This window comes from Eriocheir sinensis, unplaced genomic scaffold (assembly GCF_024679095.1).
Source record: "Eriocheir sinensis breed Jianghai 21 unplaced genomic scaffold, ASM2467909v1 Scaffold792, whole genome shotgun sequence".
Classification (NCBI taxonomy): domain Eukaryota; kingdom Metazoa; phylum Arthropoda; class Malacostraca; order Decapoda; family Varunidae; genus Eriocheir; species Eriocheir sinensis.
In genome coordinates this window covers 172,387-196,669 of record NW_026112156.1, presented here as the reverse complement: position 1 = coordinate 196,669, position 24,283 = coordinate 172,387, and the positions used below count along the sequence as shown (strand labels likewise).

Sequence of the window (24,283 nt, the reverse complement as noted above, 5' to 3'; positions counted from 1 at the left end):
GAGTCTACAAGAGGCCGGTAGGCCTGTACTAGGCAGCTCCTTTGACCCTAAGCTCCCGTGTATCTAACCCCACCTAATATCGCTGTCCATGAATTTATCTAGTCTATTTTTGAATGTGACAATTGTATTGGCACTCACCACATGACTGCTAAGCCTATTCCATTCATCCACCACCCTGTTAGTAAACCAATTTTTGCCTATGTCCCTGTTGAATCTGAATTTATCCAGTTTAAACCCATTACTTCGTGTCCTACCCGGTTCTCTTACCAACAAAACCTTATGAATGTCTCCCTTATTAAAGCCCTTCATCCATTTATAAACCTCGATCATGTCTCCACGCACCCTTAGCCTTTCTAGAGAATGCAAGTTTAACTTTTTTAGTCTTTCCTCGTAGCAGTTTCTCAACCCTGAATCATCTTAGTCATCCTCCTCTGCACCGATACTAACATTTTGAGATACATTCTATAGTAAGGTGAACAGAACTGAACAGCATAGTCAATATGAGGTCTAACTAATGCTAAATATAGTTTGAGGAAGACATCTGGGCTTCTATTGCTTACACTCCTTGAAATAAATCCCAGTATCCTATTAGCTTGATTTCTAGCTTGAATGCATTGTGCCCTTGGACGGAGATCAGAGCTCACTAAGACCCCTAAATCCTTCTCGCCAAATAACACAACACCGGTTCAGGCGTTTCTAGTATTACCGTCCATAAGTACGTGTCAACGTGTGGTTTTTAGGTTTTGTAAGTTTTCTAAAATACATATAATGAAAATTTGAATTCATCTATGTTTTCTATTTGAAATATCAATATACAGTACTCTCAAGTTTCACGCTATCCGGTTTCCCGATCCACGAGTTTCGCGGTTAGTCCTAAATTCTTACCATCCCGACTTTCGCGCATCATCACTCCGAGTTTCGCGCTGCTTTGACACGTACGGGTCACATCTACAGTAATCCCTCGCCATATCGCGGTTCACTTATCGCGGTCTCGCTGTATCACGGATTTTTAAATTGTATTGTATCGCAGATTTTTCGCTATATCGCGGGATTTTGCAGTAAATTAAGCATTTTCTAGCCTAAAAAATGAAAACAATATAAATCAACGTCAGTAGGAACACACCTAAATAAGCTGAGAAACATGTAATTCCTGTAGGGAGGGTCTTTTGTCAAAAGATGTTTAGTAATGCAGAGTTAGAAGGGATAGGACAGTTTGTTTTGGAAAGAGGATCATTAATGAACAACAGAGAGTGGGAGATAGGACAGAGCCCAGCGGGACACCACTGTTGATAGGTTTAGGGGAAGAACAGTAACCATCCATCACAGCAGAGATAAATCAGCCAGAAAGGAACCTAGAGATAAAAGTACAAAGAGAAGGATAGAATTTGTAGAAGGGTAGTTTAGAAAGCAAAGATTTGTGCCAGACTATGTCGAACGTTTTCAAGATGTCTTAGGCAACAGATAAATTTCATCAAAACGACTAAGAGAGTCCAGGAATCAGTTAGGAAGGCAAGATCACCAGTAAAACACCCCTTGCAGAACTCATACTGGCAATCAGATAGAAGGTCAGAAATGGATAGATACTTTAGAATTTTTTGATTAAGGATTGATTCAAAAGCTTCAAAAAGACAGGAAAGTAAAGCTAAAAGACAGTAGTTTGAGAGGTTGTAACAGTCACCCTTATTAGGCACAGGCTGTATGTAGGTGTACTTCCAGCAGGAAGGAAAAGTAGATGTTGAAAGGCAGAGACAAAAGGGATTGACCAGGCAGGGTGTAAGGATGGAAGCACAGTTTTTAAGGACAATGGGAGGCACTCCATTGGGTCCATAAGCCTACTGAGGGTTGAGGCCAGAGAGGGCATTGAAGACATCGCTCTTAGGAATTTTAATAACAAGCAGAGTTGAGTCAGAGGGGGGATGAGCGGAGAATATGCCTGAATCGTCAGAGTGGAATTTTTAGAGAAGGTCTGAAGAGTTCAGCCTTAGGCGTGACACCTGTGTTGCCATTGGGACTAAGGAGAGGTGGAGAATATTAAGCGAAATTGTTAAAGATTTTTATTTGGCCAGGTGCCAAAAGTCTCTGGGTGAAAAGAGAAAACAGGTTGCGACCCTTTCTATTGATAGAAGAATTTTTGGTATGTCGGGGAATAGATCTGGCACGATTCCAGGCAAAAGTGTAAAGATCATGATTAGCAGGAGTACCTTTTGTTAGCAGCCTCCCTCTTTTTGATAGCATGTCACCACTTCATTTCTATTTTTTAATTATTTGATTGTTTGAGGAAAATAAAAATTATATGAAAAAAATGCAACCTGACGTAACACATCTCTTCACTAGAGGTCGAAATCATACAAGTCAAATATGTCTTAATGACTTCACCTGAAAAACATCTAAACCAAACAAACCCTACCTACTATTTGCCCTTTTGCCCAAAGCTCTGACTCCATGTTCTACCACAGGTTGTTTTTTTGTGGTGTGAATAAGAAGTATGCTAATCCAAAGTGTCATGACACAATTCCAGATTTCTGGTCCAAGATGGGATCAACTTTTATAATCTACTGCCTACTGCATAAATTTATCTGGTCATGAAGATGAATCAGAGCCCCCCCCAAAAAAAAAAAAATGCTGAAAAATATACTATGTACCTCCTCTCAGTAAAGCATATAGCTATGAATCTATGATGTGGAGATACTGAAAAAGATATAATTGTATAAACATAAAAAAAAAATAAATAAAATCAGTTAATTCAGTTGAGAGTAAGAATTCTTTATTCCTCTGTGCAAATAAGCTTCCTTTATCAAGTCTATGTAAAGATGACAGGTAAGAAATAACTTACATTATGTGATGGATCATACAAGGCAGTGGCATCAGGAGTTAACTTAGAAGTCTTATAGTAATTTGCAACAGCATCTGGTGTGATGTGCAGGAAGAGGTCATTCAGGTTAGGCATCTCTGCCAGCAGCACTGTGAACTCCATGTGGTCCAAGTCTGTTGCATCCAACACCAGCCTCGTTAGCTGCTTCACTGGAATCATCTATTAAGAAGGGTGAAAAGTCCATTAACCTGATTTTTGCTCTGTACGGAAAAAAACACACACAAAAAAACAGACATCTAATGCTATAATAATAAATTTTAATGATAATGAACAAATGCTACAAGAGATCCTTTATATGCTTTCTGTTTAGAGAATACAGTAACCATAGCAGATAAAATAGATGTTGCAGTATTGGCACATTGATGGAGTGAAAATTAAACACAACAAGATTATTTAGTGAGGGTACTAACACAGGAAAAAGAAAAAAAGGAAATGGTTTAAATGTTCGGAGACATGAATGATTAAATGAATATGTAGTAAGGTTTGGTAAATATCATTCCAAAATTTTCTGAAAAACAAAAGTTCACATAGTTCTAAATAAGAAAATGGAAAATAGAAAATAACTGAAGGTCTTGATACTATCTTTATGAAAAACAACATGTAATTAATTCATGGGGGCCATACAGAGAACATTGCATTACCCACCCTATCATGCCATCCACCATCATCCATGCCTGGGGGTATCTCTGAGCAAATCTCCAGGCATGTCCCTTTCCCATCCTAAGTATGGCAGGATCCATACACTTGCTCAAGCTAGAGGCTTTATGGGTGGCTTCTTTTTTCCTCCAAAAAAGAATGTCTCTTACAGATACAACCTGGTAAGCAGGGACAACATCAGGGCAACCCAGGTAGCCGAAGCTGGTGTTCAGAGACTATGTTGGTAATAGGCATCGATGAAATCTCACGGAGTAATTGCTAATTTGACACAATCATTTCGAGATACCACATGATACAGTAGACCCTTTATTTATTTTTTTTTACGTGTTTGCCTACAGCGCCGGTAGGCTTTCTTCAGGGGCTTGGTGGTCGGGCCAAGCCCATCATGGCGCAGGCAATTTTTATAGTGGCACCATTTATTCTTGGCTCATGCTGCCCCCCAGAACTCATTCTTGATTCACTTGGACAGTTTCTTCTAGAGTCCAGGTTGATGGGTGGTCTTCAGGACAGAATATGGTAGTCTTAGGCCACTTGGCAGTGACTGAAAATCCCAGGTGGTAGCGCACAGATTCAAACCCGCGTGGTCAACAGCACGCGGTGAATGCAGGGCCCGCACGCTAACCACTCAGCCACCGCCTACCCAAATTAGCGCATAGCATTTTTTAGGATTCCATATAACACATGATCAAAATTTAGGACACATTTTCCATATAATATACTAACACTCTATAAAACACATATTAAATTAGGGTCTTGAAAATATGTGGCAGTGGCCAGTCGGTCAAACATAAAACAGAAACAGGCAATGATAAAGTTGAATAAACACAATAACACATGGAAGGGGACTGACAAGCATATGTCAAGTGACAGAACTAAGTCTCTCTTCAACCTTCATTGGTTAATTTTATTTTCAGGTGTATAGATACACATAGGGAATACAGTACCCTCCCAAGTTTCATGATCCTCGAGTTTCGTGCTATCTGAGTTTTGCAATCCTCAGGTTTCACACTAGTCCAAAATTCTTACCATCCCAACTTTGCACATCATCGCCTCAGTATCACGCTGCTTTGACATGTTCGGGTCATGTCTACCTACCATCGCATCATGCGCGACTCCTTAATCTTTTTCCATCCATGACGAGACGTCGGCATCACAGTATGGAAAGGGTCAAGAGGAAATGGAAGAGGATTAATCCTCTTCTAAACCTCTCAATCCTCCTCTAAATTCCTCAGAATCCTCTTCCATTTCCTCTTGAGGTTTAGAAGAGGATTAGAGGAAATGGAAGAGGATTAAGAGGTTTAAAAGAGGATTAAAGGTGAGGCTGTCGGATGCCCGTCAGAAGCCGACGTCGGCGTCGCCGGAGTGAAGGAGTTAAGGCGATGTCCCACTGGCCGTTTTCCTCCAACCATTGGGGCTAGTGGCACCCGCAATTGCCCGTCGCCCAACTGGGAGCAAGTTGTTGATTGTTATACAGATGGAAAATGGTTGTGAGTACGAGCAACTGTCGTGGCTGCATAAACGATTGGGGCAAAAGGAACCTGGTCTCCTTCAACGCCTCAAAACACAGTTTCTCCACCTATCCACTCGACACAATCTTCCAAACAACTATCCCTATTCTTTGACAACACTCAGTTATCACCTTCTTCATCACTAAACATCCTCGGTCTATCCTTAACTCAAAATCTCAACTGAACTGCAAACATCATATCTCTTCCCTTACTAAATCAACTTCCTCGAGGCTGGGCGTTCTGTACTGTCTCCGCCAGTTCTTCTCCCCCGCAAAGATGCTTTCCATTTATATGGGCCTTGTCCGCCCTCGTATGAAGTAAGCATCTCACGTGTCGGGGGCTCCATTCACACAGCTCTCCTAGACAGAGTTGAGTCTAAGGCTCTTCGTCTCATCAGCTCTCCTCCTCTTACTGATAGCCTTCTATTTCGCCGCCATGTTGCCTCTTTTTCTGTCTTTTATCGATATTTTCATTCTGACTGCTCTTTTGAACTTGCTAACTGCATGCCTCCTCCTCCCTTGACCCCGCTGCACACGTTTTTCTACTCATGCTCATCCCTATACTGTCCAAACCCCTTATGCAAGAGTCAGCCAGCATCTTCACTCTTTCATCCCTCACGCTGGTAAACTCTGGAACAATCTTCCTTCATCTGTATTGCCTATGACTTGAACTCTTTCAAGAGGAGGGTATCAGGACACCTCTCCTCCCGAAATTGACCTCTGTTTTTGGACACTCCTTTGACCTCTGTTTGGGAGCAGTGAGTAGCGGGCCTTTTTTTTTTTTTCCCCGCCCTTGAACTGTCTCAGCTGTAAAAAAAAAAAAAAAAAAAAAAAAAAAATTAGACGACGGCTCGGCAGTGGCTGAGGAGTGTAGAATAGTGGAAGATGGCCCACCAAGAGACTCGTAAAGTGGACTGGCAGAGCTGTTTTGTTTACTATTTAATTGACAAGATAAGAGAACACCCTGTGCTGTGGAACTACAGTTTCTAAAAAACTTTTTTCTCCAGTCTATGAAAACTGTGGAGGCCTCCAGTCTTCACAGCACAGTTCTCTGATGGAGTTTGGGAAACACTCCTGTCCTCCGTCTCTGAGGCCATGATTGTGCCCACAACTATTTCTTCCTTCCATTTAACTGCAGGAACAAGGCCATAACTTGACTACTCAGCACAAGCCACAACAGGGCAACTGCTTTATTTACAATGTGGATACGGGCAACCGACCTTGACCATATGAGGCGTCCTAGAGCTCGAGGGGCTAACATGCCAACATTGCAGTTTTGAGTTTTGCGGTTTCACTAGATCCCCTATTCCAGCCTGGGGTCCACGACCCCCAAGTGGGGTCGTAAACGTTTTTCCTGGGGTTGCCAAGACCTTAAAATATCAAACATGGTGTAATTATATCATAATAACATATATACAACTAAACTAGTGGGGTAGCGGTCATGTCTTGAGGTGCATGATTGGGATAGCCTGAAAAAAAGTTGGGAACCACTGCGCTAGATGGAAGCACTGTGCAACCCTCTGTGAAGCGTGAAAATGGGAAATCGGTCTCTATGGCCCTGTTGAAGGGTGGTGAGGTAGCGTGTTTTGCCTGTCTGCAGAGTGTATGAAGTGGGGCTGTATCAGGGCTCTTAGGGTGAAGAGCACTAGTAAGCCTCATAAACACCTGAATATGGAAATTTTGTTTTGAAATTTAAACTCACTGTTAGTTACATCGTGTTCTTTTAATTTTCCGAGTTTGGATTAAATCGGATAAGAAACATGCATTAAAATTTAAAAAATTTAATAATTAACACAATTTCACACAAACACTGATTCTATTGAATTTGTCTAGCTGAAAACTTTCTATTGATGCATGATGATATTGCTATGTGTGTTTTTCATTGTGTTTTTGCTATGCTTGACTTAGAAGGCCTGTAGCTCAAAACTAAGTACAGTCAAACCTCGGTTTACGAGTGCCTTAGTTTACGAGTGATTTGATTTATGAGCAAAAATATACCACAAAAAATGCCTTGGTTTACGAGCACTCTGTTCCTCTTTTTTTTTTATTATTATTTTTCATTTGTCACCCCCCCCGGGTGGGGGACACAGGCTATATGGAGACTGTCAGGGTTAACCTCTTCAGTACCATGACGCAGTATACGAGTCATTTCATCTCAGATATATCCTAGAGGCGCTGTATGTAACGTCATGGTCGTGGACTATTCTCGTGTAAAGGCAGGATATGGCATGGAGGTTATGTTTTGTCTGCTTGTATTGAAGGGGTTAAGCGTGTACATTCCTTCGAGGAGGGACCACAAACCCTTGCCGGGTGACGGCTCATGAAGGGGAGGGGAGGATGCCGATAGGTTGACTCTATCGGCTTACACCAGCCTAGCCGACCAAGTCGGTCTTTTGACGAGGACTGGCATGTCTCAATGTACAAGTAAAAAACGTGAGCATGAATTCCCTTTTTCGCTGCAAGACGAGAGTGCTCAACGCAGAAAACAATGGGAATAGAATTTCAGTTTGGGCTGCCACCTTGATCTAAAAATAATAAGGAACGCAACACCCCATTCTGCAATACAGAACGAATCCATACTTTTAGGAACGGATGGCAACCATAAAATTTATCTGGCCTGCCATGACTGACAGCCGCTGCCCGCTGCTGGTGAAGGCAGGAGTTTTAAAATACTGAATTTTATCTGCTTAATTAACCATTCAGACAAGCAAATACGGAACAAATGGTGTTCTGTATTTTAAGGAAAGGGTGACAAGTTTGCAACCCTAAGGCATCATCTGGCGATATATGGCCTTCTTGAACCCCCACTCTTGAGACTGTTTTCATCTCCTTCCGTAATCCGCCAGAGCGCTATCTTGTCCATATGATTGGATGAACCAACTCTATTTCTCATTTGTCACTCATCAAGGACAACATGCGTTGATTTAGTCACAGTTACAGGATCTACAGTTCATTAGGAGTATATTGGGGAGGTGGTGGCTGAGTCATCAAATGTGACCTCGTGTTCAGGAGGACGCGAGTTCAATCCGCCCGTGCCACCAAGCTGGGATTTTCAGCCGCCGAGGTGGCAAACTACCCACATGCTGTCCAGAAGACCACCTATCAACCCAGACTCTAGATTCTAGGATCAAAATGAGCTCTGGGAGGGCAGCATGAGCCAATGCAAGATGGCGCCACTATAAACACTGCCTGCCAGAACGGGCTGGGCCGACCATCAGGACCCACGGAAAGAAGCCTTGGACCGACCATCAGGTTCCACCGGAAGAAGCCTACGGCATGACAGCAATGTAAAAAAAAAAAAAAAAAAAAATATCAGTAGCTTTTTTAGTGTCATTGCATGCTGAGTTTCTTAAAAGTCCTTTTCTCTACAAAATATTGACAAATGGCATCTTTTTCACTTTCTTATTTCTAACGATGACGATGTTTTCATACCAGGAAGTTTTTACTTATCCTACAGTGATGCCTTAAAATGGTCTGTGGTGCAACAGTAATACAACAGTAACCTCATGAACTTTATGTCCACCCCCACCTGGCAGGGTTACCCATAGGAAGCTCAGAAATGGTCATTGCCATAGGCTATGGAGTGTGGCCAACAAGACAGTGGCCATGCCCAGCCCTCCGTGGTTTAGGCAGGGCCCCTATCCTTGCCAAGAATAGGGGATTCTTTGAAATCTAACGCCAGAATTTCGCAGAGCAGGGTTAATTCTTGCTTGCTCTAGTGTAATTCTTGACTGCCAGATGACGGCTCTAGTCTCAGTCTGCGTTGTAAACTCATAGAAATAGCATCTGTCTTTCGTGTCATGTTTTCAGCACTACAGTGAGAAGTCTTTGTGCTTTAGCAATGTCCCCCAGAAAGATAGTTAAAAGGGATGGTGCTGCTAAGAAAAAAACAGAAATGGTAGATACTCTGCTCGCAACAGGAATGGGGGGCAAGCTTCGGCAGCTTGTACGCCCTCCTGAGCGTGACTGACACCCGTTCACCCTCCATCTCGAGACGTACGCCGGGAAAGCTTCATGTTGGTGGTCGAACGTATAATTCGGTGCTCTATAATAGGGAAACTGTGTTGCTAAACCCGGTAAACCTACACCTCAAATGTGGTTAGCGGTTGCAGGACTCTCCGTAACAACCGTAACACATAAATTTGTGTTACATATTATTTACCATTGCTATTTGTTTATGAAATTACTTTTATTCTGTAAAAAAAAAAAAAAATGTAAAATGCTTTTTATATATACAGTACCCTCTCGAGTTTCGCACTCGCTTCGTTCCGAAGGCATAGCGCTAAACTCGAGGATCGTGAAACTTGAAGTATTGAAAACACTGAAAAAGCGTATATTTGTTCCGACCCATTTTTTTTTTTATTACATGTGGCCAATGGTGCCGGTAGACTATCCATCTGGGCCTGATGGTCGGCCCCGAGCCCATCATGGCGCAGGCAGCTGTTTATAGTGGCGCCATTATAATTGGCTCATGCTGCCCCGCGGAGCTCACTTTTTTTTTCCTCCTTTATTCCCTTGTTATCTCAAGATACGTACCTTGGAAAAAGGAAGAAAACAGGAAGAGAGAACGGGTCGTTTTAAAGCCTTACAATTGGCTGAGCTCTGAAAACACGCTTGTGATTCTCTGGGAGTCCGATGACGTCATCACCGGCGCTCACCCAATCAGCGGCCTCACTGCCTCAAGGCGGTGTCACACTGGCCGTTTTCCTCTAACATCTGGGAGCAAGTTGTCGGGTGTCCGTAAGCTGGTGTCACACTGGGCCTTTTTCTTTCCACCACGGCAGCAGCTTGGGCAACCGGTAACTTTTCCGGGTGTGCGTCACACACGAGGGGAAATTAGAAAGGTGTGGGGGGGAGGGGCAGAAGGGAGAGTCAGGTCAGGTCAGGTCATGTCATGACACACACACACACAGAAAGGGAAATGAGAAGGGTGGGGGGAGGGAGGGGCAGAAGTGAGTCAGGTCATGTCTTGAACTAGAGTCAGGTCATATCCTGACCAAAGCCCTGATCTGACTCCTTTCTGCCCCTCCCTCTCCACACCATTCTCATTCCCCCCCCCCTTTTTTTTTGTGTGTGACAAATCAGGACATGACCTGACCTGAGTCAGGTCATGTTTTGACCACAACCCTGATCTGACTCCTTTCAGCCCCATCCTTCCCACATCCTTCTCATTTCACCTTCTGTGTGTGTGTGACAGGTATGGACATGACCTGACGTGAGTGAGGTCATGTCCTGACCAAAGCCCTGACCTGACTCTTCTTTCTGACCTTCCGTCCCCACACCCTTCTCCTTTCTCCTTGTTTTCATCCTCTCTATCTCACCTTTCACGAGAGGGGCTCATTCATAACAAGAGTGAAGCTACACACCTCTCGAGTTGGGGGCTTGCGTGGTATTGAGACCGTGCCGAGTTGAAAAAAACGTGACAGGGAGGAGGCGGCGGCAAGTTCAAACGTGGTTAACGTGTTAATAAGTCTGTCTGTCTGTCTGTCTGTCTGTCTGTCTCTCTCTCTCTCTCTTTTGCCATAGCCACAATGTTTGGAGGAAAACGTCCAGTGTGATACTACCTTTTAAGGTAGTATGCGTCAATGGTAAGTAAACGTGACCCCTACATGTCAAAGCAGCGTGAAACTCGGGGTGATAATGCACGAAAGTCAGGATGGTAAGAATTTAGGAGTAACCATGAAACTCGAGGGTCACGAAACTCGGATAGCGAAACTAGGAGAGGGTACTGTATATTTTTTAAGTATGAGATGCATTAATGGGATTTACATTATTTTAAAAGGGGAAAATCATTTTTTGGTTACGAGTGTTTTGGTGTGCAAGCAAAATTCTGGAATGAATTAAACTCTTAAACCGAGGTTTGACTGTAATTGGCTTGTCCGCCCCTTGAGCACTAGACGGCTCATAATGTGATGCACACCCAGAAAAGTTGGGTTGCGGTTGCCCTACCGCCAATGAGGTTGGAGGAAAAAGGCCCAGTGTTACACCAGCACCAGGACAACCGACAACTCGACCTCAGGTCTTCAAGCTGTACAGACGTGCTCTAGCTAGCTCTGGGTTAACTATGTCTGGTGGGAGCGAGAGTGAGGGGTGTAGAGGAGCAGTGGAGTGTGAAGGGGTGGCTGACGGAGTGTGGAGGTGCGGCCGGCGGTGCTTCAGCGGAGCTGGTAAATTCTCTCTTGAAGAGAATAGAGGTGTTGGAGAGGACTGTGGATACCATGATGGAGGAAAATCGAATCCTTCGTTCATCAGGTTCCTAGTCAGGCGATGTACATACGTAGTACACAGTCTGCGTATGGGGGCTGGAAGGTGGTTGAGAACCGTGGGAGTCGCATGAATCTCAAGAAGTCCACTCCTGAGGGTGTGAAGTGCCGCAACTCTTTTCAGGCTCTCTCTGAGCCGAGGGAGGAGGAAGCAGTGGAGGTGCAGGAGATGAAGGAGAAGAGGGCAGATGACCAGTCCCTGACCAGAGGTAACATTTTGGTTGTTGGGGATAGCCAGGTTAGGTTTTTAGATAGGACCTTCTGTGCTAGAGATAGGAAGCGTAGGACCAGGGTGTGTTTCCAGGGGCGGGGATTGGGGATGTCAGCAATCGATTGGATAGAGGCGTGCATGGCTGGCGAGGGAGTCAAACCCATCGTCTGCCTGATAGTGGGAGGGAGCGACGTAGGCAGGGTAGGTAGCGAGCAGCTTCTGCGTCGCTATAGAGAGGCCCTCCGAAGGGTTACGTGCAAGGACGGTGTTCCTGTGGTGTGTGGGGTTCTGCCAAGGCGGCGGGTTGGTGGCACTTGGCTGTCCAGGGCTATTGCATTAAACTGCAGGTTGGCAGATTATTGCAAAGCCAATGGATGGACATTTGTCGACACCTGGGACCAATTCTATGGCAAGAACCACCTATACCAGAGGCCCGGGGTTCACCTTTCACAGGAGGGGGTTCAGATCTTGTCTGATGCCCTTGAACGTGGATTGGGGGCCCTGCAGGGTTTTTAGGGTAAGTAAGAGGGGGCCTGAGGTGGCAATAGCTAATGGGAACATAAAATGTAATAGTAATGATAGCGGTAGCAGGGTAAATCAAGGGGTAGGTCTAAATGTATACTATACATTTAGACAGTAGAAGCATTAGGAATAAGATAGATTTATTGCGGGGAAAGGCGTGCGTAGAGAAATTTGATATGATAGCGATCACGGAGTCATGGATAAATACTGCAGACAGACACTTCTCCTCCTGAATTGGGATTTGAAGAATTTATGGTTATTCACCAAAACAGAATAGGCAGGAAGGGGTGAATTACCTTTCTTAGAGTCAGGACAATCTTAGAATATGATGTAACTCAATCCAAGATGATAAGATGCAGAATCCCTCTGGGTAGAAACAATGAGTAGGAAGAAGCTGTCATTGGTGTACTTCTCCCCTCCCGCTCGCCTAGCCTCTCCTTTACACCTCTTGTCTAGATGTGATACCACGATGGTTTATGCTTGCCATTCTGAATTGGCGAGATAATTCTCTGGATGCTATGCACAGGAGAAAATTTAGACATTTAAAGGATAATTGTCTTTCTTCTCCCCTCTATTCTCCTCCTATGCCCTCTAATCTTCTCTCCTAACAATAATAAAAAGTTCTCTCTAACAATAATAAAAAAAGATTGCAGCTTTGAAAAATAATGCGCAGCTCTCTCTCTCTCTCTCTCTCTCTCTCTCTCTCTCTCTCTCTCTCTCTCTCTCTCTCTCTCTCTCCTCTCCTCTCCTCTCCTCTCCCTCCCCTCCCTTCCCCTCCCCTTCCCTCCCCTCCCCTTCCTCCTCTCTCCCTCCGTCTCTCTCTCTCTCTCTCTCTCTCTTCTCTTCTCTCTCCCTCTTATCTTCTCTCTCTCCTCCCCTCCCCTCCTCTCCTCCCTCTTCTCTCTCTCTTCTCTCTCTCTCTCTCTTCTCTCTCCTCCCTCTCTCTCTCTCCTCCCTCTTCTCCTCTCCCTCCTCTTCTCTCCTCCTTCTCCTCTCCTCCCCTCTTCTCTTCTCTTCTCTTCTCTCTCTCCTCTCCTCTCCTCTCCTCTTCTCTTCTCTCCTCTTCTCCTCTCTTCTCTTCTTTTCTCTCCTCCTCTTCTCTTCTCTCCTCCCCTCTTCTCTTCTCTCTTCCCTCTTCATTCCTCTCCTCCCCTCTTCTCTTCTCTTCTCCTCCCTCTTCTCTTCTCTTCTCTCCTCCCTCTTCTCTCTCTCTCTCTCTCTCTCTCCTCCCTCCCCCTCTCTCTCTCTCTCTCTCCCTCCTCCTGTCTCACCTCACCTCACCCTGCCTCTCCTCTCTCTCCTCTCGCCTTGTCTGCCTCTCGTCTTCTCTCTCTTCTCTTCTCTTCTCTTCTCTTCTCCTCTCTTCTCCCTCCTCTGTCAATGTCACTACCATATCAGTCATCAGAGTCACTGTCACTTTGATTCACTCATGGGTCTACTTCCACCCGGAAGAGGAACTGCTTGACGCATCACGAGACATGACAGATGTATTCAACAAAGTAGAAAATGATCTGTGGCCTTCGTAGGCTGCAGCGTGAGAGACGAATGAGTATGTGTCGGATGCCAGATGCCTCCACCATTCTTCTGATCCCGTGCAGGTGGGGCGTGTGTGGCATTTATATAAACGATCGCCGTAATGTAAGGGTTAAGCAGTTAATTAGATCACCAACGAGGGAAGAAAAATTTTGGATTTGTTGTTAACTAATAGGGAAGACATAATAAGCAACATAGAGGTTGGGCATTCAATAGGTAACAGTGATCATAAGGAAATTAGATTTAATATTAAATGGGAGGAAAGAGTTAACAGTAACAACACATTGATACCTGACTTCAGGAATCTGGACTACGAGGGGTTAAGAAAGCAGCTGCAAAGGATTAGGGGAGTAGGGTCAGAAGTAGGTCAGGACCCAGAGCAGGGAAGGGCATTAATCTCTGGTGAGGTCACTAGTCAGGTCAGTAGCTTGGAGGATGAGTACAGTAGTCTGGTCAGGGAGATTAAACTAGGTCAGCAACAGTTTATACCTCACAGGAAAGTCAGGTCAACAGGTAATTACCCACGATGGATGACAGACAGGCTAAAAACTGAAATAGGAAGGAAAAGAGGATTATATGTTAGAATCAAGAGAGGGGGGAAACTCATCTAAGGGACAGTTACAACAATTTAGCCAGAACAGTTAAGAAAAGCACTCATATAGCAAAATGTAAGTATGAGATTAGAATTGCCAGGGAAGCAAAGAACAAAAGGGTTTCTTTCAACTTTATAAGACCAAGGTTAGGGATAAGATAGGGCCGCTTAAGTCAGGAGAATCATTGATAAATACAGATGAGGAAATGAGTGAGGCGTTAAACAGATATTTCTTAACTGTATTTACCGAAGAAAGATTAGATGAGCTACCTCAGGGAGAACAGATCTACAGGGGAGAAGAGGAAGAAGAATTAACTGACATCAACGTAAGTAGGGAGGTCGTGATTAAACAGACAGATAGACTCAAAGTTACTAAGGCGCCAGGGCCAGATGAAAATTTTCCCAGGGTATTAAAAGAATGTAAATCTGAAATCAGTGGGCAGCTAACAGAAGTTTTTATGAAGTCACTAGACACAGGGGTGGTGCCTGTTTCATGGAGGCAGGCACACGTTATTCCAATATTTAAGAAGGGAGACAAATCTTCTATGCAAAAGTCAGTTATAGGTAAAATGTTTGAATCAATAATAGCAGATAGTATTAGGGAACATATTAACAGACATAATTTAATTCACGACTCACAGCATGGATTTATTAAAGGAAAGTCGTGCCTTACTAATTTTTGATCCTTTTACAATAGAGTATAAGAGGCAGCTGACAATGATGAGAGTTACGATGTAGTTTATCTTGATTTTAGTAAGGCCTTCGATAAGGTACCTCACCAGAGATGATTGGATTAGGGCATGGATTTGCGACAGGAAACAGAGGGTTACCATTAATGGTAAAAAATCTGAATGGGGTAATGTAACCAGTGGGGTTCCCCAAGGTTCACTTTTAGGCCCGCTTCTATTCATTATCTACATCAATGACATAAACAATGGGATAACTAGTGACATAGGTAAATTGCAGATGACACCAAAATAGGATGCACTATAAGGACAAGGGAGGATGCTAGAGCACTGCAGGAGGATCTCAACAAACTGTCAGCTTGGTCAGAGAAATGGCAGAATGAATTTTAACATCACCAAGTGTAGCGTACTAAGTGTAGGAACACACATCCCATTACACAGCTATACTGTATTTTGCGGTGTATAACGCGCACCCCAAACTTTAAGACAACAATTTAAAATAAAAAAGTTCTTAAAATGCTCAGAAATATATACGGGTTAAAGAACATTGACGATGTACAGTTTCCCGAAATTTATACATTTTTGGCGTAATCTGTACTGCTTGAATTGACAAGTGTCCTTGAGTAAAGCAATGAAAATGGCGGCTGGGCTGGTGGTGTGAGAAATACATCCCCGTAAACATACTGATGATGCACAGCTTGATATCATAATAAGCATATTATTCCCACCATCACTCATAGATTATGACAGACAATTAGGCAAGACATAATTCACACAGTTCTGGTGACACAGGCATGCAGCTGTTTGTTGTTTGGGTGTGGTTGTGTGGTTTTCAAAGAATGCAAATGGCGGCCAGGCTGGTGTTGCGAGAAATATCTCCTCGTACATACTGATTATGTACAGCTTCTGAGATCATAATTAACATATTATTCTCACGGTCACTCGTAGGTTATGACAGACAACAAGGCAAGACACAATTCACGCGGTTCTGGTGACACGCGGCATGCAGCTGTTTGTTGTGTGGGTGTGATTCTGTGGTTTTCAAACAAAGCAAATGGTGGCCGGGCTGGTATTGCGCGAAATAACTCCTCGTACAAGACTCATGATGTACAGTTTCTGATATCATATTTACCCCATTATTCTCACTAATATTAATAATTAATATTGAACACATGGATATTTCTTTCCATGCAGTCGCGCTAACTGAATTCGCGCTAATTGAATAAAGTAACCAACATGAAAAAAAAAAAATTGGTGCACACGTGGGTCTGACTTTTGGGTTTGATAATTACTCAAAATAATCACTCACATAAAAAAAAGAAAAAATTAAAAAAAAACTACGATTAGCTGAGCTCTGAAAACACGCTTGTGATTCGCTGGGAGTCCAATGACGTCATCGCCGGCGCTCACCCGGTCAGCGGCCTCGCTGCCTTAAGGCAGTATCACACTGGACATTTTCTTCTAACAGTTGTGGCTACTGGCAACGCCCGTGCACCCATCCGGGAGCGAGTTGTCGGTTCACCATAACCTGGTGTCACACTGAGCCCTTTTCTTCCCACCGCATTAGTGGCAGCTTGGACAACCGGCAAATCCAAATTTTTCGGGTGTGCGTCACACACGGCCAAGGTCAGCTGCCCGTATCCACGTGGTAGATGGTGGCTTGCGCTAATTGATCTCGCACTAAGTGGGGCTCTACTGTATTAGTGTGAGGAATAGGGCTAACAGTTTTTTTTTTATATTTTTTTTTTACGTTGTTGCCTATTGCGCCGGTAGGCATCTTCCCGGTGGGGCCTGATGGTCGGCCCAAGGCTTCTTCCAGGTGGGGCCTGATGGTCGGCCCAGCCCGTTCTAGCGCAGGCGAGTGTTTATAGTGGCGCCATCTTGCATTGGCTCATGCCGCCCCCCGGAACTCGTTCTTGATTAACGGCTTCCTCTAGAGTCCGGGTTGATGGGTGGTCTTCAGGACAGCATGTGGGTAGTTTTAAGCCACTCGGCGGTGACTGAAAATCCGGTGGTAGCGTGAGGATTCGAACCCGCGTCGTCCATCACGCGGCGAATGTGGGTCCAGTACGCTATCACTTCGGCCACCGGACGGTAACCAACAAAAGTGCAGAGGTCATCCTCAGACTCTATTTAGCGTTAGTTAGGCCACACTTAGATTATGCTGTCCAGTTTTGGTGCCCACACTACAGAATGGACATCAACTTGCTAGAATCAGTTCAGAGGAGGATGACCAAGATGATTCAGGGCTAAAGAACCTCCCATATCGAGATAGGCTGAAACATCTCAACTTACATTCACTAGAAAGACGAAGAGTGCGGGGAGATCTGATAGAAGTATTCAAATGGGTCAAGGGTTACAACAAAGGCGATATAAGTAAAGTTCTGAGAATTAGCCTGCAGGATAGAACAGGCAGTAATGGATTTAAATTGGAAAAGTATAGATTTAGGAGAGATATTGGCAAGCATTTGTTTAGTAATAGGGTGGTGGGGAATGGAATAGACTAAGCAATCACATAGTTAGTGCAGGGACGATAGCTTGTTTTAACCCCTTCGCTGGATGTTCAAAAGCCTGCCTGGCTGATATATGGCGTGCTCAGCGGCCTTGGAAACCTGAGCGGCATGTATCTGCTTGTTGCCTCCGTATATTATGCTGCTAATTTTCAGTCAACATATCATGGTCACGTCGAAAGGTAGAGACCTCACTCTTGGGAGAGGAAGCTGAAAGCCCTCATTACATGTATCCTGTATTTGCAAAGCAGCATACACGACGAGTCAACACATACCTGCTATGCATAATATAAATTGCGTCAAGCGAAATAAAAAAGCAAAATAAAGAAAGGGGAGAAAGGGGCAAGGGGGAAAGAAATAGAGAAAGCAGATGATTGTGTAGAGGAGGAAGAATGTTGAGAAATTATCAGCAAATACAACTCTGTTATCATCAGTCAGAGCTGCCAGATACTCCTTTGTCATCACAGACAATGTATGTGTGTACATGTGTGTGTGTGTGTGTGTGTGTGTGTGTGTGTGTGTGTGTGTGTGTGTGTGTGTGAGAGAGAGAGAGAGAGAGAGAGGCACGGAGTGGTGGTGTTGGCACCTTGGTGTCTGGGGGGGGAGAGAGAGAGAGAGAGAGAGAGAGAGAGAGAGAGAGAGAGAGAGAGAGAGAGAGAGAGAGAGAGAGAGAGAGAGAGAGAGACAGCCAATGAGACTTCATAATTTTAGACACAAGGCGGGAAGAAGGCGGTGCATACTGTAGCTCATTTTTTGTGATTGGTGGGAACAAGGATGGTGGGAGGAGCAATAGGATTTCAAGGACAGCATACGGCGTCTTAGTAACCAACACAAAGTACGGGACAACTCAACAGAAGAAGAAACAGAATAGAAATATGACGCCTACGTAGGTGTCATCGTATATGCTACTGGGGCTTCATGATGCCTACGTAGGCATCATCGTATCGAAAGGGTTAAGAGTAGACTGGATAGCTTCATGGACGAGGATGACAGGTGGTAGTGAGGTGTGGGTGCAGTAAGGTGACAGGGTACTGGAGCGAACGCCCGTAGCGAAGGTAAACGAGGATCAAGCCTCTACCTGTAACCCCTGAAACTACACCTCACCCATTGTGAGTATGGGGGGGATTCTGGAGCTGCCATGTGTAGGCCACTCAGCCTCTTGCAGTCTCCCTGTGTTCTTATGTTATTATGTTCTTAACTCGCTCTCAGTTGGGTGTAAGGGCACTGCCCGAAGAAAGCCCCAACGGTTGGAGGAAAACTGCCACTGTGGCACCTCCTTAAGGTATCTGTTTTAAGGGTTTACCTCAAAAAATTTGTTATTATAAGGTCAAGGTTTAGCTTTGGGTCACTGGCTAGTGAAGTTTTAGTGAACCAGCGGCACTCTTGAATTAAACTGCAAACCTTCCATAGCGTAAACAGGGTGGCGATAGCATTTACAGCAACGACAGCAACTCTTTTCTCAAGTAACAATGTATAACAGTAGTACTTAACACTACTTCATATAAAATGACACCACTTGGGAAGAAAATTAAGTGACTTAATGCTTGTACCTAAACAAACTAGTTAACGGCTGTACACCAAACCTGACAACACGTGCAAGACACACTACGTTTCCTTAGTAGACTGGGATAATTGAGGTAAGACAGACCTTCTTCATAAAACTGTTTAACTTCGTTTGATTGATAAACACAAACAATATATGGATAATATTGACGAGATACTGAGAAGATAGGTTATTATTGGATATTTACAAGTGCCTGTTTCTCCATTCAAGTTTGAAATTTCACACTTTCTTATGTTTTAAAAATGTACTAGAATATTTCAACAACTAGACTTATGATGTAAAATAATAATAAAGAAATATGATGCACAAACTTTACACCCGTTACCCCTCTGAATGTCGCTGTCTCTGCCATGTTTGTTCACATCTCAAAGCAGTGCCCTCAAGTCTATAAGAAGGACCAATTCTGGCAGGTCCCACCAAATATAAAGGGTTTAAAATGTAAAGTATTGGGATTTGATAACGATCTGAATACATGTGAAACTTTAACCCTTTCCATCCATGACGCAGACGTCGGCATCACAGTATGGAAAGGGTCAAGAGGAAATGGAAGAGGATTAATCTTCTTCTAAACCTCTCAATCCTCCTCTAATTTTCTCTTCATCCTCTTCCATTTCCTCCTAAGAGGTTTAGAAGAGGATTAAGAGGAAATAGAAGAGGATTAAGAGGTTTAGAGGAGGACTAACCTTATCCATATGGTGACGCCGTTGGACGTCCGTCGGACACCAACGTCGGCGTCACCGGAGTGAAGGGGCTAATAATGACCTGATAGTGGGGAGGGCCACGAATGTCAGGCGAAAAATCTTCACCTGACTGCCTGCCGGAATTGGGGGTGCATCTCATTAGCCCATGCGTCTTATAAGCCGACAAATACGTTAATTCATATGTTTTTCCAAATATTTTGTTGATGTGACATTCAGGTGAAAGGTTTTCCTGTATGACAACTCAAAAGTCTTTCTCTTTTCTCTCTTTAAATAATAATTTATCACCCAATTCATAGTCCTGTGGGGATATTTCACTCTTCACAATATCCAATATGTGACACTTTTTTACATTAAATTCCATTTCCCATTCTTTGCTCCATTTGTAAATTTTATCTAGATAATTTTGTAGGTTTGCACAGTCTTCTTGAGTTGTTATTTTCTTCATTAGCCTGCAAACAAACTTATATATCTGTTGATACCCTTCATCATATTTATATAGATTAAAAACATTATGGGTGCCAATACTGAACCTTGAAGAACACCACTTCTTACTTGTCCCCTCTTTAACTTTCTATCTCTTACCATTGTTCTCATTTCTCTTACCTCCAAATAGCCTTTCATCCAGTCAATCATTCTCCCCTGAAGGCCACTAATCTTTTCTAATTTCTATATCAATATTTTGTGGCACTTAACCATTTTTTTCCCCAGGTCCAGGTAGATGGAATCTGCTCATCCCTCTCTTTCCCGGGTAATGTCTATCATTCTTGAATAGAGGCTTAGTAAGTCTGTGTGACAAGATCTTCCTTATCTAAACCTGAATTGTCTACTGCTGTTTATAATGCTTTTCTTCTCTAAATATTTACTCCACAAAATGAACTTTGTTTTTTGAGCTAAAGTTCACTATTTCCAAACATTTCCGTGTATTATAAAGCTTCTAAGCCCGAAGACACCCTGTACTACACAAAGCCTGTCCTGCAACTGAGCTAGAGAGGAATACAACCAAGTACGTGTTCACACAGGCTAAGTAAGTGGCAAGTCACACATCGCCTGTTTGTATACGGTTACCAGCTGAACAGCTGCTTGTAGTTATGATTAAGTTTTGATTACCCGTTTCATATTATTACCCAATTTTTATAGCAAACAAATGTTCATTAGTAAATCATTCAAATGATATGAAATGCTTAAGCACTCAAGTTGAATAAGAAAATGGCAGAGACTTTGTGGTGAGTACCTAACAGCAAAGTGAGATGTGAAAGACTAAGTATTTGTAAGAACTTTACATACACTACAGAACAGTTTATGGTATGTATAGTTGATGAATGATGGTATTTAAGATATTTTATGCTGCTTTATACATGTATATATTGCCCTTCCCTTAGGAACAGACAAATTGTTCACGGGTGGACTGGGAATGTTTGGAGCGGCGCCATGAAAATTTCTTGTGGTTACCTTTGAGCAATTAGGGCAAAATTCGCGAATGTGCAAATCTGAGAAAAAGGTGGGACAGATGTATGTTTCATTAGAATGAGAAACAGTTATATAAAACATATTAATATAGGTAGGAGAGTATACTGAAAGATGAAGGATACAAACCCCAATCAGTAGGGACAGCTGTCTCTTAATGCTTGTTGTGATGATAAAGGTCAGGTTAGTAATGCATGGACACGCCTTGAAGAGCCGTTCCACCTTCTCTAAGTCAGTGTGTTCATGGTAACGGACCAGCAACTTTGTCAGCCGAAATTTTCGATCAATTCTAGAAGAGTTCTGCAAAAAGATGAAATGAATTAGAGACAGTGCAAACATGGGGATAAGGACAAGGTTTCTATTACTATTTCAAATTCTAAATAGATAGAGTCTGGCACAAGTCTTTGCTTTCTAAACTGCCCTCTTTCGGATTCTATCCCTCTCTCTGTTCCTTTATCTCCAGTTTCCTTTCCGGCCGTTCTATCTCTGCTGTGGTAGACGGTCACTGTTCTTCCTTTAAACCTATCAACAGTGGTGTTCCACAGGGCTCTGTCCTATCACCCACTCTCTTCCTGTTATTCATCAATGATCTTCTTTCCATAACGAACTGTCCTGTCCACTCATACGCCGACAACTCCACTCTGCATTATTCAACTTCTTTCAATAGAAGACCATCACAACAGGAAGTACACTACTCCAGACTGGAGGCTGCAGAACGCTTAACCTCAGACCTTGCTATCATTTCCAATTGGGGCAGAAGGAACCTTGTGTCCTTCAATGCCTCAAAAACTCAATTTTTCCACCTATCAACTCGACACAATCTTCCAAACACCTATCCCCTATTCTTCAACAACACTCAGCTGTCACCTTCTTCAACACTAAATATCCTCGTTCTATCCTTAACTCAAAATTTTAACTGGAAACTTCACATCTCCTCTCTCGCTAAATCAGCTTCCTCGAGGTTGGGCGTTCTGTATCGTCTCCGTCAGTTCTTCTCCCCCGCGCAGTTGCTATCCATATACAGGGGCCTTGTCCACCCTCGTGTGGAGTATGCATCTCACATGTGGGGGGCTCCACTCACACAGCTCTTCTGGACAGAGTGGAGTCAGGGCTCTTCATCTCATCAGTTCTCCTCCTCCTACTGATAGTCTTCTACCTCTTACATTCCGTCGCGATGTTGCCTCTCTTTCTATCTTCTATCGATATTTCCACGCCAACTGCTCTTCTGAACTTGCTAACTGCGTGCCTCCCCCCCTCCTGCGGCCCCGCTGCACACGACTTTCTACTCATGCTCATCCCTATACTGTCCAAACCCCTTATGCAAGAGTTAACCAGCATCTTCACTCTTTCATCCCTCACGCTGGTAAACTCTGGAACAATCTTCCTTCATCTGTATTTCCTCCTGCCTATGACTTGAACTCTTCAAGAGAAGGGTATCAGGACACCTCTCCTCCCGAAATTGATGTCTCTTTTGGCCACCTCTTTTGATTCTTTTTTAGGAGCAGCGAGTAGCGGGCTTTTTTTTTTTATTATTGTTTCTTTTTTTTGTGCCCTTGAGCTGTCTCCTTTGTTGTAAAAAAAAAAAAAAAAATTTTTACACTACTACTATGAGTACATAGTTCATTCACATAGGATGGATCCATCTCAGCAGTAGCTGGATCCCTAGTCGAGTATGTAAGGATGCTGCTGATTGGCTGTTGGCAGGTGGGGCGTGTGACATCTCCATCACCCAACAATCAAGCAGTTTTAAAAAATATTCATATCTTTACCTTGCTTGTCTGATACACTAAATAGGTGAATTTTGTTGATGCCATTGGACTGCGTAGTGACTGTACTCTAATGTAGATTTTAGAACGGAACAGGGTAACATAATGTAAAAATTAGGGTGAGAAGAAGTCAGAGAATAACATTTGATGTTCATACTTATTAGAAATCCTACCTTGTCTACTTTGTTCTAAGATCTAAAATAACCATTGTATTCAGAAAATTTTTGTGCTTAAAAACAAATGTTTTATTCTAAAATTAGTTCTAAAATGGCTGTATATATATATATATATATATATATATATATATATATATATATATATATATATATATATATATATATATATATATATATATATATATATATATATATATATATATATATATACAGTCGTCCCTCAAATAGTACAGTTTCCAATAGTACGTTTCGGTTTTATACGGATTGTTAAAGAAAAAATTTTAGGATTTTTAAAATTTCCTGCTCGTCGCACCAAGTGCCATGGCGTGAGTGGCAAGACTGTTCTACCCATGGAGGTAGAATTGGTGGAGTCGACATCAGCCCAGTTCAGTGAATCCACCGAACTGTCATTTTTAGGGCCGCAAGTCTGTGGAAACCTGCCAGGTGTCAGGTGTCGTCAGGTCAGGCCAGGCTGTTCTCACCCGTGTATCCCGTATCTTCCAGCCCTAAAAATGACAGTTCAGTGGCTTCACCTCAATGAATGGGATTACCGGGCCGTGTTGACTCCGCCAATTCTACCTCAATGGTTCTACCAGACTGCCACCCATGCGCATCTCCTCAGTTAATGTGTGTGCACATCAGGAACACTGTTTTGCCAGACTGAAACGTATGTGCTTTCCTTAAGTCTGTGTGTGTGCACAACCTCAGATACGCTTCGCCATTACCATATAACATGAACATGGGACTCAAGAGACAAGCCAAAACACTTGCTCTATGCACCCCAAAGCGTTCGAGAAAGCTGTTCACCATGCAGAAGAAATCAGATTTAGGAGAAGTTACATTTTGGTATGAGTTAAGTTGCGGTAGAGAGAGCATACCACGTGAATCCGAGTCCCACCTGGCTCAGCTTCTACTCGCCGGACAAAGTTGCCAGTTATGTATTTTCTGCCGGGCCATGTCATACACTCACACTCTCGTACTCTCAACCATAGTCTCTATTGCTTTCTAAATCATATTTGAAATAAGATACGAAACGGTAATTGTGGAGACTGACTCCGCGTCTCCAAAATACGGCATTGTGCCTCGCTATTATGTATGTAGTTAAGGGACGCATATTTAAACTACTCCAACCAAACTTTAAATAACCTGACCTGCCCCCCTCGATCCCCCCAGTGTAGTAACACTGCACTGTGATTGCAGCAGAAAATGCATAACTGGCAACTGAGCCAGGCGGGAGCCAGATTCCGTAAGTGCCCAGG

General features: G+C 43.3%; 1 protein-coding gene across 1 annotated transcript in view; it reads right to left on the bottom strand.

Moving 5' to 3' along the window:
• Positions 1-1,941: 1,941 nt before the first annotated feature.
• LOC126994432 (uncharacterized) overlaps positions 1,942-24,283 on the bottom strand; it is a 100,972-nt gene continuing 78,630 nt past the window's right edge. The window contains exons 8-9 of the mRNA XM_050853752.1: positions 2,853-3,031; positions 1,942-2,011 (exon numbers count right to left, since the gene is read on the bottom strand). Of these exons, the coding sequence (XP_050709709.1) occupies positions 1,942-2,011; positions 2,853-3,031 (249 nt within the window). The remainder of the gene's footprint in view (positions 2,012-2,852; positions 3,032-24,283) is intronic.